This window comes from Glycine max, chromosome 10, assembly GCF_000004515.6.
Source record: "Glycine max cultivar Williams 82 chromosome 10, Glycine_max_v4.0, whole genome shotgun sequence".
NCBI lineage: Eukaryota > Viridiplantae > Streptophyta > Magnoliopsida > Fabales > Fabaceae > Glycine > Glycine max.
This window is the reverse complement of record NC_038246.2, coordinates 40,066,311-40,087,230: the sequence shown is the minus strand read 5'-3', so window position 1 is coordinate 40,087,230 and position 20,920 is coordinate 40,066,311. Positions and strand designations below refer to the sequence as shown.

The 20,920-nt window shown below is 32.3% G+C and overlaps 3 protein-coding genes across 3 annotated transcripts; 1 reads left to right on the top strand and 2 right to left on the bottom strand.

The window, feature by feature from the left end:
* Window positions 1–1,288: 1,288 nt before the first annotated feature.
* LOC100796495 (histone-lysine N-methyltransferase SUVR4) lies at window positions 1,289–3,302 on the bottom strand. Its single transcript, XM_041005767.1, has 2 exons — window positions 2,328–3,302; window positions 1,289–2,122 (listed from the first exon to the last, which is right to left on the bottom strand). The coding sequence occupies exons 1-2, from the start codon at window positions 3,027–3,029 to the stop codon at window positions 1,811–1,813; spliced, it is 1,014 nt and encodes a 337-aa protein (XP_040861701.1). The 5' UTR covers window positions 3,030–3,302; the 3' UTR covers window positions 1,289–1,810.
* Window positions 3,303–7,376: 4,074 nt separating this feature from the next.
* LOC100795973 (plasmodesmata-located protein 2) lies at window positions 7,377–9,820 on the bottom strand. The gene is made up of 2 exons (XM_003535328.4): window positions 8,938–9,820; window positions 7,377–7,637 (listed from the first exon to the last, which is right to left on the bottom strand). The coding sequence occupies exons 1-2, from the start codon at window positions 9,671–9,673 to the stop codon at window positions 7,510–7,512; spliced, it is 864 nt and encodes a 287-aa protein (XP_003535376.3). The 5' UTR covers window positions 9,674–9,820; the 3' UTR covers window positions 7,377–7,509.
* Window positions 9,821–13,250: 3,430 nt separating this feature from the next.
* On the top strand, window positions 13,251–15,306 carry LOC100795448 (uncharacterized). Its single transcript, XM_003535327.5, has one exon. The coding sequence runs from the start codon at window positions 13,919–13,921 to the stop codon at window positions 15,038–15,040; it is 1,122 nt and encodes a 373-aa protein (XP_003535375.1). The 5' UTR covers window positions 13,251–13,918; the 3' UTR covers window positions 15,041–15,306.
* Window positions 15,307–20,920: the final 5,614 nt, after the last annotated feature.

Sequence of the window (20,920 nt, the reverse complement as noted above, 5' to 3'; positions counted from 1 at the left end):
TATAAGAATTGAACAAAGTTTTACGTTGGGTATCAACTACCAAACACAACCGAGCTGATCACCCTTTATTCAGGAATCGGCAATATATATATTTGGAGATTGCACATACAAGTTTTTATTCATCATGCAAGTTTGATCGAGAATAAGGCAGTTGACATTTGAAATTGAATTAGAGCTAGATGCCTAGATCCAAAAATTAAAATGGATCAGGTGAAACTTTTAATCTACCATTCATGCAATTCTTAAACCATATAGACAACCACTTCAGGGAACAAAATAACAACGAGAAAATGCAATAAATAAAGCACATAAAGAATAAGGTTAAATTCTGACATGAGATAGCACGACTAAGACCAAGTTATCTGACTGACCTTTTTGTTTCTTATCACGGCAGAAGGGACTTCCACAACAACAATTAAATGCTTTAATGGGGTGCTCATGATCATCGAAGTCAATACCATAGTCCTGCAAATAATTTCTGGTGTCTTCAGGAAACTCAAACGACTCATAAACATTAGATGAGTGCATGCAAAGCCAAACTTTTTTTTTTTGTGTGCATCAAGTATAGGATTACAACACTGGTATCTAAGATGCCTATAAGATATTATTCCTAGAAAATGCAAGCATTGCTTGTATGTCCAACGTGAAGCGAGACTTTTAAATTTATTAGGTTTAAATAAATCTTGTAAGGATTAAAAAATAAAATAAATATATTTTATAAAAACTAAAAATAAAAAAATAATTTTATAAGGATTAAAAAAAATACTAAATTACAGAAATTAAAAAGATAGTTAAATCAATTTATGATGAATAATTCTTTTAAAAAAAACTACTAGAAAACCATTTTTGTATTGTTACACAAACACAACCAAAAGCATTCTTTACTAGTCAGTTCTCTTGTTACCAATTTAAAGCAATCATTTAGAAGTAATATGCAAATAAAGTATAAGCTTAAATGTGTTTAAAGTCCTAATAAATGAACCAAATTTTATTAGGCACTCAACAACAAAAAAATCTAAAAATATATTAGAGATCCAAAATAAAATTGTCATTTACCAGACAATTTCACATATTTAAGCCTAAAATATTTAAGAAAAGTGTGTTCAATTGTTTCAGTCTGCTTACCCATGTAAATTCCTCGTATGCATTCACGTTTCTGTTTGTGAATAGAGCAAGCTGCAAATAAGGATCGAAACAAACAATAAATATATGACCAAAAGTTAATTTTCATTGTTTTCCAACAATAATAAAATGAATGTAGAATCTAACACGTTTATACATGATAATAGTGACGATCAGGCGTCTCTACTTCAACTGGAATGTCTATCAGATTTGCGTCCGAGCATCTGGAAACAAGAAACACAGAAACCATACTAGAAATCAATAGATGAAAAGGACGGAAAATAAAATATGATACAAGTCATGAACTCGGGGGTACTCTTGTATGACGACAAAATAAAAAGAAAACAGAAAAAAAAATGTTGTTCCATGATGGCCATTGACAATTGACATAGATGGAAGTATGGAACAACAAAAATCCAGCACACTGACAAACACATAAAAACAATTCTGTAGTTCTCCGATCATAGTCTCTTTCATTGTGTATTGAGTTTGACATTAATTATCAATAAAATCAGTAAATATTTTATACTGATTAGAAAAAGAAATACCACCATAATGCTTTATGGTAAATCATGTCTATTGACAAACTTTTACATGTCTTAAATCAGCCTAGTCCATGGTAATTGGACTAGCCCAAATTTTGGCCGGAACTGACAATTTCAGCCAAATAGTAATTGGGCTGGCTCGGTTACATCGTGCATAAAAAATATGGTTGCTGAATTTTGAAACAGCACCTATGATTGATAAACCTTGCAACATTTCCATTATACGTTGCATCTAAGCATAGTGCCTCCTCATCCTTTAACACCCCTTCCGAGCCCCAATCTGCATCAAGGGTTACAGGATATGTATGTCTGTCATTGCCGCTTTTCTGCATAATCCTTTCATATAATTCTGTATTGGTTAATATTTCCCCTGCATATTCACATACAAAACATCCCTTAGGCAAATCTTCTAGTGTTCTGACGCCCCATCCCTTTCCTTCTTGAGTCAAAAACACCTGAAGAATAAACAACAAGACTTGTCATATATCAAATACAAGAAATGTAGCAACAACAATGGCTGCTACAGCTACCTATAAAAAAAACAAATGTTAATAAAGACGTTGACTTGCATCGGTAAACATATTGCAATTTTCACTAATCATAACTACATATAATAGACACAATAAAATAAATTGAAAGATTGTCCATATAATACTTTACCTGCAATTTACATCTTAAACCCCGTTGCACTACCCGATTTCCACACTGCATGTCACAACCACATTTCCTCCAGCATTCCTTGATAAACTTCCTAACCAGATGTCCCTTGCATGGTTCGGGAACGATGTCATTCCTAGACCTCTCCAATGGACATTCTTGGCAATACACAAAATGATGATCTAGAGGTTCCAATTTCATAGACATGCAAGCTTTTAAAAAATCATCTTTCAACAAGCCTCGTGGAGTGTAAGCAAACTCTCCACCTGTTTCTTGAGAACATGCACAAGGAAGTGATAAGGAAAGACAGTCGCCAGCACAATCAGCACAGCAACCCTCATCCGCAATACGAGCAAGTGAAATATTTACGTTAGCATCTTGATATATTACATTATAGGGTATGTAATTAAACTGTGGCACGTCCTCACTTCCAGTTTCATCTAACAATGATATTTTAACATTCTCTGAACCTTTTGTTATGTCATCAAGAAAGTGAAAGGAATTCTTGTCATCTTCAGTAACAGTTTGCAGTGGCAGACATGTCACATTGCGTGAATTAGCAAACTTGGAAGTTGACCCGTTTGGACTTAAACTCAAGCCCAGCTTCAAGTAACTTCCACATAAATCATCTAATAGCTTCACCATAGATGATTGAGGCTCGACTATCATGTGAGCCTTCAGGTATTTCTCCTCAATGGATTTCATGACAGCATCTAAATCAGGAATACGGAAGTTTGGTTGTCCCAAAGCAACTTCACAGTTTAAAGAAATTTTAATTTCTCCCAAAGGTGAAGAGGCAATGTCAATATTACCCTTCTGAGTTCTTTTGCTATTATTGCATGCTGAGGTAGCATCTTCCTTGTGCACATTCTGATACAGAGCTGATAGAGATTTGGCACGACAATTTCCATTTGAAGCATTAGATGAGACTATAGAATATCGGCAAGAAATTCACTAAACAGCAGTTATATATCAAAAAACCTCTAAACCAATGTTCAAGTGTAGAGCAGCATATGCTTTTCTGACGCAGTGGAGCAAATGTGAAGAAAATAAAGAGGCAATTGTAAATTGGTAGATATAATCTAGTTATGGTGTACAAGACATCTATAACAGCTCCTTTTTCAGACAAATATGAGAAGCATTGATAATACAAATCAATAGTTTTCAGGATCTCCACTCTTACCTTTTATACAGAGGAAAAATAAAAGAAAGAAGGGAGACCTTTTAGGAATCAAATTGAAAGAAGGTAGATCATGAATTCATGATTGATGCAAAAACAAACAAATACAAAATAGGGGGGCGGGCTGTAATTAGAAAGGCTTTTTTAATTACCATTGTAACTCGTTGAAACAGGTCCAAGATGCAACTTAAGTTTCTCAGTTCTTGGTGTCATCAGCTCCTTCTGATGATGATCACTTGATATATTTTCCCTCTGGATACGAGGATTGCTTGTTTCAACAATTGGATCTTCACAATGCCCTGCAGCTGATGCCTTCCCACGATGCAATTTTCTATCTCTAGCAGCCATGCAAGGTAAAGTTGAGATCCCGTCTACCTTACTCGACACTGTTTGCAATGCTTGTGAACTGGTTGTGGGCTCCATATGTCCAATGGAGGTTTGAGAAGGTTTAATGATTTTCTGTTTAAAAACGTTGGGAGGTATTTCCGTGTCTTCTATAGACAACCCTTCACTTGAGTTGTCAGTTGCTGAAGCTTGGATATCTCCATCTACCAAGTGCAGTTTATGTTTTGGCTTTCTCCCATCAAGATAACTGATTGGAGCCTTTCTCTTACCTTCTGTTTGCTATTATAAAAAATATTACAAGGTTTCACCAAAATATACACAAATAGAAACAAAAATCAAATCCAAAGAAGCTGATCAATGTACATTCAAATGAACCAATCACAAATACTGATAACACAATATCAGTAACACACTCACTTCACATGTAAATTCTCATCTACCCTATAGGAAGATAAGCACATAAGAAATAACAGAACAACAAATAAAAAACTTACAATTTAAAGGACAATTGATCAAATCAATGTTTAAATATATAAATAAGCACAAGATGGACAAACCTTATCTTCCTTTAACTCAAAGTATGCATCTATAAGAGTACGATAGTTGTCTTCTTCAATAAGTTCCCAGTTTCTATCATACAATTGTAACAAATTTTTCAACACCGGTTTCACCTCTTCATCAGAAATTCCCAAGGACCTCATAGCATTATAAGCCTTGATGACTCTTGGATGAGGAGCCATGATATTCCAAAAGTAATTGTCTTGCAATTGAACACTAATGTAGAAGCCAATTGAATGCCAAGACTTTGTGCCCCTCCAAACGGCCTTTTACCAAAACTCGCAATCAAATTGAACTTTATATGCCCACGCAATTAACCTTTTTCCCTGCATATAACAAAATAGAATCACAGTACAACACCTTAGAGAAGTTCAATGCATCGAGTAGAAAGTTATCTTAGAAAAAAATAACGCAAATATAGGTATATAACCATTACACTTGAAGGGAACTCTACAAGCATAAAAATAGAGGGAAACATCAATGAACAAGAATTAGGGACTAACGCAAGATCCAGGCGACATCTTCCTCAATATTCCATATATATGATATTACTCATAAAGCAAATTAAAGTTTTTATTCCAGTGAGTCCAATATTTTAATGATAAATTTTGCTTTATGATGATTAAATGTTAATATAATAAAATGCATAGGAAATAGAAATAGCAACAGTCAGAGAACATAGGAAGCATTTTTCTCCTACATGGCTGCCATGCCCAAATATCCAGTATTTTTTTTATTCGTGAGAATCAAAGACAGCGTCAAGGAAATTTATAATAACACATGCATCCACTCAACCAACTGAGATAAACTCCCTTTATAAATAAATATCAAGTATAGATACAGTATAATTGATCTTGGCATTAAATCCTTTGCAAACTGTTTTCCCTACATTTATGTTTTGTAAAATAAAATTTTAGGGCAAGAGGACTTGTCCCAATTTAATGTTAGGGCAAGTCGTAGCCAGCAACCTTCCAAAGAATATCCAGCCAGCAGCTGAAAATAAAACCCTACTTCTTTTTGTATTATCGGACCCGACCCATTAAGTTTTCACAGCAGTGTATCTCTCTCCATCGAGGAGGTTCACCTCCTTTGTAACCAAAATTTCCTACTAAACCGTAAATTCCAATGTCTGCAGCAACATTTTTATCCTCAAAAGAAACCAAAAAAAACCCGCACAATGCATACAACTAGTAAGTAGTAACCAAAATAATTGTACAAAAATGGACAAATGAATTTGATTGAAAAAAATCCTCTCCATTTCCTTTTCTCCCCCATTACTTTTACTACCAAGATTTTAAAAATAATAAATGTCACTCTCTATAAAATGTGTATCATTCCTATGTTTTTTTTCCCAAAATAATAGAGAGAAAAAAAGGAAATGGAGAGGATACATTTCCAATTAGGCTCAAACCACCAGTATCGGGATTTCACGAGGAAAGGAAGAAGCTTTTTTCGTGGTCAGTTCAAACCACGGATAAATTCCTTTTTTAACTTCACGCACTGATTCTCCCACAAAGTAATTTTTAATTCAATTTTTTTTTTTTACAATATTTCACTTATTATTTTATGAATCATATATATCACTCTCGATTTGAGATGACATGTTCAGCCTTGGCTCGCATTATCACGTTCAACCTTAAACACAATATTGATTGAATAATCAAAATAGCTAAGGAAGCATAATAATAGAAACAGCAACAAAAAGAAAACGAAAGAGGTTTTACTTACAAAATCAGACGATGGAGCTATATGGTGAAGGAGAATCTTCAGTAATGTTACATGATTTTCTCTGGAAGCTTCGAAGAAGGTGCTAAGCTATGGTGGAACTTGCACAACAAGTTACCTAACGAAAAAAGGAAACGCGTTTTGTTCATGAAAGCAATACGCAGAGTCCAAACTCAGAAACCCTCAGAACAGAGACTGAGAGTGTGCGTTTGGTTTGCCAAGAGAATGTTAGGAAAATACAATGCGTGACTGCGCTGTTATATGAAGCGGAAGCCGAAGAGTCGCCGAGTCTGTTGGGTCGGGTTTGTTGGGTGAGGGATTTATCCAGCGCGTGTACCGGGTGACGTGTAACATTTTTATTGGATGTAATTTACAGTTTGAGCTTTCTGTTATAGATTGACTGCGACTTTCAACGTTTTTCCGTTGTTATTGGACGGGATTCTCAAGAAAAAGGAGGCTAAAGGACCCACCAACATCTCAAGGCCCAAATTAATTCAATATACTCTTTTAAATACACTCTTTATCCCTATTATAGTTGAAATTATAGAAAATATTGTACAATTCTTTTGATGAATCTTGCTCTTTATTTAATTCATCTCTCAATTTTTATAATTTTTAAATAAATTTTAACTAATAAAAAATATGTGTTTTTTTACATGTGTTAAAAAAATGTTATTTCCTTCATTTAATTTTATCTATCTTTTAAGATTTTATGTAAAAATTAAACAATACAATCAAATTTCTTGATCTTAATAAAATAGTTATGAAATTTTTAGTTCTATTCCACAAAAAATACATGTGTGAATTAATTAAAAAATTAGGTAAAAAAATAAGGATACAATTGACAAAAGAATAATTGATATTATCTTAAAGTTTTGGAAACGACATAAAAATAGAAATACTTTTTTTACCATCCGACAATTTAAAAATAACAAAGAGAGTAAATAATATGTTAACAATGTCTCTCAAAATATATTATTTTTTTAACAAATGGAATAAACTGTTATCGAAAAAAATAGACATATTTATATTAAAAATTTATTAACTCAATCAAATTTTTCCTTGACTTTTATTTGCTTAATCAAGAGGTGTAATGCCCAAATCGAAAATTGAATTTTAAACCTTAATTAAAGGACTCAAATGTAGAATCACTTGAGTCAATAACTTTTTGATTAATAATAATTTTTTCTTGACTGAAAATCTAATGCTACTTGAAATGTATGCAATAACTATTTTCCTTAGAATACAAAATCTCAGTCAATTTAAATATTCCACAGTCAGATAAGAACCTATAAAAAATGAAAACTAAGAAATGTTTTCAACATTAGTAATATAGATTAAAAAAAAAGTACTTCAGATACAAAGTTTTTAATCACTCTATTCATAATCGTCTTTTCTAAACCGAGAGTTAAGCAGTGATAAAAAAGCAAAACCCAAAAACAGAGTTGCGGCCCCTCCAACAATTATTGCTGCCAACTTTTCGGTGTTGTTATTTCTTCTTGCTCCTGTATTCATAAATTTCGTACATAATTAATGAGTAATTATTATAACAGTTATTTTTTTATACATAAAAAAATTTAATTATAGAACAATACTAAAAATATCTAAAATATTATGCTAGTATCCAAGTTTTGTTAATAACCATTAGGACAAAGAAAGCTATGAATAGTTTAAAGATGGATTAGTATGACAACCAACAAAGTAAAAAGAAAAAAAGAAAAAATGGTCACAAACTATTGTCGCGTGAAAATCAGTCGACCATAAGATCGACTATAAACTTTAACAAAATTCCAAAGTAAAGATCAAACAATGAACGTTAAAAAGGAAAATTTGTTCTTCAGTAACGGATCCTCATTCCTAGATTACTAAAATGTTTGGTGTAGGTGAAGGAAAAAAAGTGTAAAAAAAATAAACAAAAATGAACTTTAAAGGCAATAAACAGTAAATGCGATAAAAAAAAAAGCAAAAGATAAAAAATAAATTCGATTTGAATTTGAGTCGAAGGTAAATGCGATAAAAAAGGCAATAAACAGTTGCTCCATATTTATTCACAGAAAAATCATCCATACAACTGCCTATAATTGACGAATTCATCATCTTAGTGATTTGCTCCATGATCTCTATGTCCTCTTAGATTTTTGGCTTTTACTTAATCGTCAAGTCTTCTTCAGTTTTGACTCCATATCTAATTAAATGAATTCTTTTAAATAATTATCAAAGCCACCAAAAATAATAATATGGGTTTTGTCCCATTTTTTGACCCAATAAGACCTTTAACGAATTTTTCGAATTTCGGTTACCAACACAAACATTGGAAAAGAACATCAACAGAACAAGAAATCATCAATATAATAAAAAAGTATTCACTGTAAAAATTTAAGATATAACAAAAGCTATTGATAAAGCATTAAAAGATAATTATGCCTTAAGTCGAAATAAAAAGAAAATCACACAAAATTATTTGACACCTAGAGAATGAGAAAAGCATGAATATGATAGAATTTATTGATATGATAAGAACAGAAAGAGAAATAAAATGTATTAAAAGAGTGTTTAAAATAATAAAGTGTTTATAAATTATTACTCCCAAAATATTATAATATTATATTTTTTATGCATCCACAAAAATATTCTATTTAAATACTACTTCTTTCTATGACTCTTAGTTTTTAGATTATATTTTATCGGGATAGAATAATAAGGCAAAAAGAAGAAATTCAAATATTGTTTCAATATAATAATTTCTTTAAAGAAATGAAAAAATGCAAATACAAGACTTGGTTCATGATTCAATTTAGTAGTTACCTGGGACAAAGTTGCGAGGAATGTTATAGTAGCTTATGAAACACTTGTCAAGATATATTCGTGCCGAAAGTGGAGTTCCGCATTCTTCCTTTGCAACCTGCACTGCATCGCTCACGCAATTGCTACAGTCACAAATATCTGAATCCCCTTCACACTGCGCCATCAATTTCACTGATTTATAGTTCATTGCATAGTACCCATTACTGTTTAGGATCCCACTTTCCAGATTCACAAACGCCTCGTCCATCAACTCTTTAAACTTGATATAATCCACAACCGGTTCCCCACACTCATTGTGAATAATCAAATTTCTACTTTTAGATTCACTTTTTGTTTCTGGTTCGGGAAGTTCCTCTGTCTCGTAGTGAATGTAGCAACCGTCAAGCTGAACCCGTGCTGATATGGATTCACTGCACAAGGTGTTTGACATCTGAGGCAGCAAGTTTACGCAGCTGAAACAATCTTCTTTGCTGATATCATCTCTACATTGGAAAAGGCCGGAGATGGCTGTGTCGTCGCTAACGGCTTCCGTGGTTTTGAAGAACTTGTGTTGGGAGGATTGTGCGATGAGTTGTTGGAACAGAGAGTTGAGTGTTTGAGATAATAATTGGTCGTTGAAGGTTTGGCTTGCACAGGTTTTGTAGACTAATGTGCTATAATCGGAAACTGGTTTGGAAGAAGGTAGGAATAGCAAGAAAGTGAAACTGATGAGGATTGTGGAATGGGAAACATCCATTTCGGAAGTGATTTTCGGTGCAACGCTATAGCATTTGGTGGTTTTGAGACAGTGATTTGGAGAAACCACATTGGAAATATGGGTTGCGCTTATTAGATATATAGCTGATACTTGCTTTTGGGCATGGTGTTCTGGTGGCTTGGGGGTTGGGATTTTGGTTTGTTTTTTTTTCATTCCTAATCCTATCTACCGAATAAACTGACAAACATTTCAACTAGCAATACGTCAAAGAATGGGGAAAACGAAAACACCCCTGCCTCAGTTCATTTTAAACCTTGTGTTACAAGTTAATTATTCTATCTAACGCGCAATATGCCTACGTACGACTGGTTTGCTTGGTTTGAAGGTAGTGAAAGTTAACTTTAAATTATTACTTATAAGTTATAATCCTTAACTTTATTTTTGCTAGCTGCTTGAGTCACGTCAAAACTAAATAATTAATGAATGAAGTTGACAATTGGTGATGTAAAGAGAAAAATGGGTGAACTACATCCCATTTTGTTCTAATTGCACGTTCACTCCAAAATAAGAAAAAATGTTAGATGATTTTGGATCACTATCACTATGAGTAAGATTCTTTTCTATTTGAGACACGATTAAATATTATTAATTGTTTTGTGTCATAGAGATATTAGTAAGGATCATAAAAAAGTAATAATTCATGACTATCCAATAATTTTTTCTGAAGTATGGTGGAATTAACTGGAAATATAGGAGATAAAAAAAATACCAAAAAGATAGAAAGAGAATCTAAATTTCACAAGTTATTTAATAAAAGAGGAAGTGATAAAATAATATGAAAATAAGATAAAAGAGAAATTGATGAAATGAAGAAAAAAATAGAAAAAAGAGAGACAAAAAGAAGAAGCAGTGATACATTGACCATCCAATAGGAGCACACATCCCGTTTTATATAATATTTTATCATTTAATATTTAATAAAAAAGGAAATTAAAAATAAAATAAAATTTGAGATAATTAGGTTATGAACGTGTTATAAGTTGTGTCATTTCTTCCTCCTTTTTTTCTTTTCCTCTCCTTCTTCTTCCATTTATTTCGGACTTCCACATCTACAAGTTTTACTTTTAATATTATGAATGATGGAAGGTTTGATTTCTCCTTCTTTTTTGTTTGTGTTTCTTTCTTCTTCGTCTTTCTTTCATTCTTCTTGTTGTTGTTGTTGTTTAGTGTGTTATTGATTCTTATTATTCTTCTCAATTGAGTTTTTTTTGTATCGTTTAATAATGATTTTGCTTACTCTTTGAGGGTAGTTGTAATAGTATATGATATACTACATTTTTTCCCATTTGAACATTGGAACCCTAAACCCATATTGGGTGCGCATCCAGTTATAGTGCTTTTATTATGAATATTCTCAAGAAAATAATGTTATGCTTGAACCATTGTTTCTCCCCTTCCCTTAACGATGTTGGAGATGAGGAAAAGAACACATACACATGCTTGAGAGAAAATAACAGGAATGATAGAAAATCTTATTGATCACACAATCATTTGTGTTTACTATGTTACATATAGGTATTTATACACAAGTCACTTATATCGAGTCACATAACAAAATTTGTGTTTACTATGATACATAGAGGTATTTATACACAATTCACATAACAAAATCTACTTAACTAATAGTGTTAACCACTTATCAGTAAAATTGTACTTAACTATATACCTAACAAAGTTAACCATTAAAGATGCATGAGTTAACACTTTGAATTACTTTGCAACACAAACAAGCTACCCCACACTCAATTGCTAAGATTATTCAAGCAATGGTGGAAATTATTCTTGGTTTGCAAGGAGACATCTGCGGAAATTCTAGAAATGGGGTTCCCTTTGTTGCTGGAAAGTAAGATTCTAATTGTTTCTAATTGATAGTTATCATAAGATTTATTGCATTTATAAATTGTTGTCCTTTCACTACTTACATAAACATGTTTCAATAGATGTTGTGGGTGAGACCCTAAGTGCGATTTAGTGATTTTCATTGGTTTTGCTTGCAAATTTGGAACTCTTTGTTTGATTTTGTGACTTGCATATCTTTGTTTGCCTATGAATGTTTTCATATAAAATTTCTAAAGTCCTTCTAATATTTTGATTTAATTTTAGGTGTTAGGGATAAAATTGAGCTTATAGATAATGAAAACTTATCCAAAGTTAGACTTATCTCACACTCCTTCAATTTTATTGTTTGATTGATTTTTTATTCTATCTTTTTTCTTTTTGAAGGTTTCCATTGTTATTGTCTCTTCACCACCTATTGTTGTCATTTTACAGGTTTGTGCAGTGTTGTTAAAGAAGACCTACTTTTTTAGGATAATGATATTGATATTAGCATTGAGAATCTTGAAAGTGAAGTTGCTAAGCTTTATGCAACCAAAATGGCCCAACAATTGTTGGAATGGTAAGAAGGGTAGGGGGATTGTGTCAACTATGGTAGTTGGAATGTGTTTATTGTTTTTTAGTTAAGATATTGTATTAACTAATTTAATCTTAAACTTGTTATCCATATTTGTTGACTTATAAACAACAATTAAGGAAGCATTAGTCTTGGATGAATTTTCTTGTTTATTTATCTTTTTGTTTATTGTGCAAGGTCTTAATACTTTTTAGGAATATTTGTGATCACATTATACATTTGTAGTTAATTGAATGTTATTTTGAGGATAACCGTGTGCATAGAATGGTAAAATTAGAGTAAAATTAAAATTAACCGTTGTCAGGTCATATGAGGGGAATAATTTTACTTATATTAAGGGAATCATACAAACTACATTTATTGATTAGTTATGCACAAAGTCAAGGTTACAATAATAACTTTAAGTGGTTATATTCGATTGAATTTCATTTTGCATCTTAACTTTCATTAGAAACTACAAAATGATGATCCTAAATTATTTGATAAGTTTATAATGCACATGTTAACTCTTACTATTGTTTTACATTTAGACACATCATATGATGAAAATTTGTATTGATTCTATGAATAAGGTGGTTAAGTCTATCATAAATAATGATTAATCTTTTATCATTTGTGATTAACTTTAACCATTTTAATATTATTAATCAAAAGTTACATGTGAATATGATTTTTTTTTCATTACATACCTGAAAGTTGAATTTGTATGAACAAAACTTGTGTCACGTCATGTAAGAGAATAATTTTATCTATACCAAGGAAATCACACAATCTATATTTATAGATTAGTTATGCTTAAAGTTAAGGTTATTTTATAACTTAATTTGTTACATTTGATTAGATTTTCTTTTACATCAAACTACAAAAATTGATGATCCTAAATGATTTAATTAGTGTATAATACATAATAATTCTTTTATTTTAAATTTAGGCGAATGATATGATAGAAATTTGTATTCATGTTATGAGTAAGGTGGTCATGCCAATCATAAATTATTATTAACTTATTCATTAATGGTTACTAATGTTATTGAGCGTCAAATGTAATTAATTACATATATAAATATGGTCAACTTTGAGTCCCAATAGTTATAAATATATTTGACTAAATCAATTGGCACATCCAGGGTTATTGGCCTTGCTTCTTGGTGGCGATTTTGGCAAAAACTTGGTAGAGATAAGGACTGATGTTGTTCTTCTTTCAAAGTTTTTTGTCCTCATTCTTTTCGAATCACAACATCTTCACCATTCGTCATTGCTTATTTGCATGTTACTAACACTGAGTGAAGGAGGAGGAGGTTGTGCGTTGTGTTGTATTGTGTAATACGACTAGTTTCACTTGTATACACCGACACAAAATACTGCCGAGAGAAGCATGAAAAATAGGGAGAAGAGAATTTGGATTTTTTTTTTTTTTATCTTTTGTCCCTTTTCCCTCTTTTCATTTATTTTTTTCTTCTATTATTTACTTTTTTTTAAAAAAATATTGAATAATAAAATAATATTTTTTATTGCAGGTCAGCGATGTGAAACGGTGGTTGAAGGATGTTTGTTAAACATTTCTCAAAAAAGAAGATATAAATTTCCATCGCACGACATGCAAAGTTGTTTCTATAATGAGTTATTCGCAGCCCGTATATCCCTAACCAATTATCTGTCTTCTCTGTCATGCCAGAATGGCCTGCATCTGGGCCAAATATAAAAGCTCCCATTCCTTTCCAATACATAACGTTGGATCTCCCTGGTGCAGAGAGCGAGGAGGTTTAGCGTGGTGGGCGAGCTAGCCCCCCTCCCCATCAATTCAAACTAAAATGTCTATGCTAGCTTCCCCCTTCCAGCTCCTGGAACTGAACATCATATCCGCCCAAGACCTTGCACCCGTCTCCAAATCCATCAAAGCCTACGCAGTGGCATGGCTTAACCCGGAGCGCAAGCTAACCACCCAAATAGACCCCAACGGCCAAAACAACCCTACCTGGAACGAGAAATTCGTCTTCCGCGTCGACGACGACTTCCTCACCTCCGACGAATCCCTCATCATCATTGAAATCTACGCCTCCGCCTGGCTTCGTGACATCCTCATCGGCACCGTCACCGTCCTCGCCTCCAACCTCCTCCCCCGCTCCATCAATACCCGCAAATCAAAGATCCGCTTCGTCGCCTTGCAGGTTCGTCGCCCCTCCGGTCGCCCCCAAGGGATCCTCAACATCGGAGTCAACCTCGTTGACTCCACCATGAGAAGCATGCCCATGTATTCCGAACTCAGCGCCTCCGCTGTTGGCTATTGGGACGTAATGGACCCCAAGAAACCGAAACTGCAGCAAAATGAAACTAATAATAATGATTCCAGTTGCAAGCTCTTGACGCTGCAACGCTCTCAGAGCGAGAAGAATGACTCAACCATCAATGATTATGCGTATAACTGTTCGAAAGAAAACGGTTACGACGAAGGCGGGGATGATTGCCAGGGTTCGGAGGTTGGGATGCCGATGGCAAAAAAAGGAGTGATTATGAACATGAACGGGTCGCTCTGCTCGGACGTGGGGCCCTCGCCGTCGGTGGTGGCGGCGGCTATAGCGAAGGGGTTGTATCCGCTGCCGATGATGACGGCGCCGCGGAAGCCGGGGAACTTGGTATTTCAGGATTGGCCGGAGGAGCGTGGTGGGTTGACGGCGGTGTACGATCACCTAGGGAAGAATAATGAGAATAAGAAGGTGAGGCATGTGCATAGTATTCCGAAGGGGAAAGGTCAGAAGCATAGAAAGGGTAGTAGTGATGGTGGGTTGTTTTCGTGTTTTGGGACTGCGATGGGGTGTGAGTTTTCTATTACTTGCGGAGGGGGTCATGGGAACAGGAAGAAGAGGTACGAGGGTGGTAGCAAGGCTCCTCCCACTGCAGAGTCTGAACTCACCTATGATGAATCCTATATTTGAGATGCATTCATGCATGGGCTGTGCCTTGTCCCTCGTCAAATGAACATCATTAACTCATGATAGTTTGGATTTAGAATTGTAGAATTGGAGTGCTGTTCCATTATGCTAGACTTTCTCCTCCGCTTCGTCATTTTTTAAGTTCTTTTTTTGCCGACTGTTTTTTATCTGGTGAAGAGGAGATTATGTATATTCACATCATTAATGAAAACTTACACCATATGTGGGATTGTATGCTTTATATATATGGGACAGGTTAGAAAACATGGTTTTTGGACACCCATAATTTGGCATCTAGCTAGGAGAAGAAAATAGATAAAAGGAAACAAAATATAAATATGATAAATAATAGAATAAATTATATTGTCAATTCTTGTGATTTATTGAGACTGTACACACAATTCTCAAGCTTTTTAATATTTATAACACAATCTTTTTATAAGGATACATGGTATAATATTTTTTAAATAATTACAAGAGTTCATGTAACTCATAAAAGGTTTCAGCATAATGTTTTTTTATGTTTAAACAGAGATGTGTTAATATCAGGGTAGAAAAAGAAAGATACAGGGGGAAAATTTGATGAAACTTCAAATAATATCAGTGCAATTTAGTTAGGTATGTATAGTTCCACTCAAGCTTGCTGCACTTTGAAATGCCATGCAATATCTTGAGAGCTGTAGCTGGTATATCAAATCCTGATCGACTTCCAACAAAGATTAATTTAATTTTATGGTGGGTTAATTGTGGCTGCCAATAGTTGGATTAATTTGATCCATCTCTTTATATACTATCTGAAATGTAGGTGTGAATTCAAGAATAACCATGGTAATTGGGTTCGTGAAGTCAAACCTAATTTATGTCCTGAAATTGCATTAAGTGTGGAAAAAGCCTTAGAGACAAACAAATGAAGAGAAAGTTAATTGGTATTTGTCATTCTATAAATAAGAAACTGCGAGATTCTTTTACTGATCTTCTTGGGGTGTTATTTCTCTCTGTCATACACAAAGGCATGCATACAGGCCGGGCATAATAAGATCTTTGAAATCAACTTCAGCTGTTGATAATAATAAATGTTAGTTAATATATGTTCATGAGATGAGACCATATGTGTGTGTTCTCGAGCATACATATATAAGCATAAAGAATTTTTCTTAATACTTCAAGTGTGGTTTCTTAAGATGATCCACCCCCCTTACCTCCCAATCTGACTCGGTAAGCTAAGGCTTTTGCTGTTTATATTTTTTTTTTTTACTGCGAAAACTGAAAATCACTTATTTCTTACAATGCCAAATAGCTCAAAATTGCAAAACCAAACAGAATGTGCCATTAGTATCCTTCTCTTCTGCAGGGCCGGCCACCAGTGAGCAAATGAGGCTTAAAACAAAACTTAAGAGAAATATTTTACTTTAAATGTATTAGAAATATAATAAGCCTTTTTTTCTCAACATCGTGGATTTCTTGCTAGCATATGAGGTCTTTTTGTTTTATAAAAACTAATAAAAAATATTTTTTTTTTGTTGGTGGACCTAAACTTCTTTAGTTGCTTTAATTTTGGACCAACGTGCTGTTATCGCTAATGCTTGGGTTGTGATATTATCCTTTATCCATTACTTCATATCTTCCCGAAGAAAGTTCCCACTTCCCAGTATCATTGCTTGTTTTTCATTCTCTTACTTATTCCTGTTTTAGTTGTCTCCAGAATTATTTTCTGGAATGCATTTAAATGTATTTCGGACTGTTTTTCCAGTTCCGTGTGTTCTAGAAACTATGATTATGTGAACTTCCTGTAAACGATGCTAGCGAGGCTGCCATTGGGGAGAAGAACCCCTTGTGTTAAGTTGTTGCTGAGAATTGTGTCAATTTTTTTAATGGTTGTAGTTGTCTTTGATGTTGGGTGGATGAATGAACATTGTAGAAGGAATAAAGCATAAAATCTTCAGAGACAACATTCCCAGTTAGGAACTCTGTTTTCTGGTTTAACAAAAACTCTGGTTATGGTTTGTCAGATAATCAGATTGTTGAAATGAGAGGTCCATTGTAGAGTTTCCAAGAATCTGTTTCGCCAATACTAGTGGTGTGGTTCCTCAATTTATTTTTGTATGAAAGATTCAAGTAAGGAGCACAAGCTTTCACCATCAAAGTCATTTGGCAGAGGATCTTATTTTTTCTTGCTTACAAAGAATATACAAAAATTATGTATAAATATAACTCTTCTAAACAAAGGCCCTGAACCAAATAAGAATCAATACAATTTAGATTATGAAAAATATAAATTTTGATTTAATTTTGAATATGAAAATAGTACGAATTACGTTTTATGTACCATTTAATAATAATAAATTAGTTTATGAAATTTACTATTTATTATGACATTCTTAAACATTACATCTTAATCATATCATATAAATTTAACAAAAGAATTTATAGTATTTTTTTATATATTTATGAATTAAACTAAAATTTCCTTCTTTCAAATTTTGAATCAAAATGGTCTATTTACTTGATAAAATAAACACATAAAGACTAAAATATTAAATTAAAAAATGCCAAATAAACAAAATAAAAAATGGTGAGACTGGTGGACTTGATGGAATTTTATACAAAAATAATATAAAAATAATCAAATTTAAAGAATTTTTTATTGCGTAAATATTTGACGTGGAATTGATGGAATTTAATATTTTGACATTTAAGTCTAATGGGGCGGCGGCAGGCCACTCTTGGGTATGAATTGCCCAAAGGCTCAAATTCAATAACGTAACGTTTATTCTTTTAATTGGAGATATGAATACTGTTCTTTATGTACTATAAAATTCATCCACATATTTTTTTTAAAGAAGAATAATATTTAAACACCTCAAAAATATTAATTACTAATACTACATTGACATATTTTATTTTTCTTTATTTTTCTCTTCTTCTTATCGTAACATATTGGATGAGTTTGTTTAAACTTAAATAAATACTTTATTTATAAGAAATCATCTATATAAATAATAAAATACATTTGTTCATTCCATGAATCTATAAGAAATAGAACACAAATATATGTATGTATTAGTTCTAAGACATTTTTATTTCTTTTAGTACCTGAATTTTATTTTATTTTTTTATTTTTTCCTTTATATACTCAAAATAGATTATAAGGTCCAACCAATATAAAAGATCCAAAATTTTCTATAACACAAACATCTAAATTCTCTATTAAGAGATATCACTTAAGCGCTTATGTTATAAAGTAAAAAATTCTCATTTAATTTTAAGTTTTATACCATCCAAAAAAAATGTTTGCAATAGAAACACTCAAATATCCATAAAAGAACTCATAATTTGCAACTTTTGAATCATAGGAGAGACTAATTTTATTATTTATAATTGAACAAAAATAACTGAATTTGTCCAAATTAGAAATAGAATTTAGTTTAATAAATAGCTCAATATATGTCTCAACCAAATTCAAATGAAATTGAGTCTTTTAAAGAAACATAAAAGTTCTCATAGCTTCAACTATAACTTTATGTCATCGTTCACATAAAAGAATCTTTCATTATCACTTGGCGGATGACTTCATAGGTAACATCTTATAGACATATTTTTGTGAGTAGTAGAACCAAAATCTATCCACTAACATCCTTCGGTACAAAATGAAATTAACTTTAAAATAAACAAAAATGAGAAGTTTACTATTTTCACACACTAAATAGTGTAAATGGAACCCTTTTTTTATAAGTCTCATCCTACAAAAGCAAAAAGGAAATTTCTTATCTTGTTTTCTTGTTTCTTCTCTAGAAAAAAAAAATTATGCAATTTCTTGAACTCTGAACTGACTCTTCTCAAACTCTAAATTTTATACATGCAACTTTGGGATTTAAATAATATGAGTAATTTAAACCAATAGTAATAACAACAACAACAATTAAAGGAGAGAACAATAAATATACAATGCTCAAATAATCTTTATGGTAAATTTCAAGACCCAAACAAGATACCTAGTGCATCATTAATCCTCAATCTTTGGATTGAAAAAGACTAACCACAAGTGATACTCTCAACACATTGATCAAACATTGGTGATAAGTCCTGTCAAACAAAGATTGTCTTTGGACACTCCATTGCTCACATGGAAAACTTATATGATGATTATTCCGGTCAAATAATGATTGTCTTTGAACATTTCATTATTCACATGGAAAACCACACTATTTATTTATAATCGCCACATGTTTACCATTGCAAACATGTAAGTATTATGTCAAATTATGTCTTCCTTTGGGTCAAGCACAATTCGCATGAATAATTCCATGCAACATCCATGTAAATTCAATCAAATCAACTTATGCAACAGATGTTACTTTGGCAACATGTTGTTTCAATCAATTTAACAAAAAAATATAAGATAATTTAATATAATAAATGTGAGGTCTTAAAATTACATAACTTTCACATATAATTTAGTTATATAAAAATATATATAACAGAACATGCAAATATTTTACAAAACAGACCCATCACAAGATACCCAGAACAATATTAATTCATAGTCTTTGGACAGAGAAATTAATTTGTAATTGGTACTCTCAATGCAATGATCAATTATTGATGATAAATTTTGTCAAATCATAATCTTTCTTTGGACCGGCTATAATTCACATGAAAATACCTTATAATTGTCATACATTTATCATCAAAGGTACAAACTTATTTGGTCAAATTGTGTCTTCCTTTGAGCTGAGCACAATTCGCATAAATAATTTTATACTAATATCTATGCAATTCTAATTAAATTAATTTATGCAATAGAGATTGCTTTGACAATATATCATGTCAATCAATTTAATTAAAGATTACTAGATATGCAAATAGATGGGAAAGATCTGGTACTGCTAAATTAACTTCAATCATGATAGCAAAAAATATAAAACATTAATTACGGCAAGTAAATATCATATCCTTAAATTATATTTAATGTTATCATTGATTTATACTTAGAATACCATAAACATCTTTCTTTTGTTTCTTTTGCTTAGAGCAACCTTGGTTTTCCTTTTTTTATTCTTAGAGGTTAAGCTTAAATGAGCACTTTCAAATGTGGCTTTTTATAGCCTCTCTTCCTCTTGCACACAATGAGATATAAACTCATTAATGGACCATTTGTCCTTATGAGTGTTATAGCTCACTTTGAATTGCCCAAAGTGTACAGTAAATGAAATCAAAACTAAATGCACGAGCAATTCTTCACCAAGCTCTATCTTAAGTGCTTTCGATTTTGATGTCAAGTTAGACATTTTCATTATGTACTCCCTTATATAACTTTTCCCCTCTTTTTTTTTTTAACAAATAAAAAAAAACAAAAGCTGGATCCACAAAAAACTTCCTTATATATATTATGAACAATAGCCATGAAGAGAAGCCGTTCACAAATCCAAATAACGATGTTAAAAAAACAAAATACACCCGAATTTAAATCAAATATCCAATTCACCAACAATCAATATGTGTTGTTCCAAAAAAAACTTGGGTTCATATAACCAAAGCAATCCAGGTATAATTGAAATCAAATAACTTTAAATCTCAATAATCTAATAGTAAACCTAACTCTGATACCACTTGTTAAAATTTTAGGAGATCCTTATAAAATACCAATAACCACCAAGAACACATTACATTAGATAGATTATTAGGAAGAATTTTACGAATACCTGAATTTATAATGATTGATCAACAAACACAGCAGAATTTGAATCCCTAGATAATCAGTGGCTTCATGGTTCTTCCTCGACCAGAACCTCTTTATTCGACCTTTGTAACTCTTCAGATGCGAGAAGAGAAACTATATGTGACGGCTTGATATATTGGAGATCATAATCTTCTTATAATGTG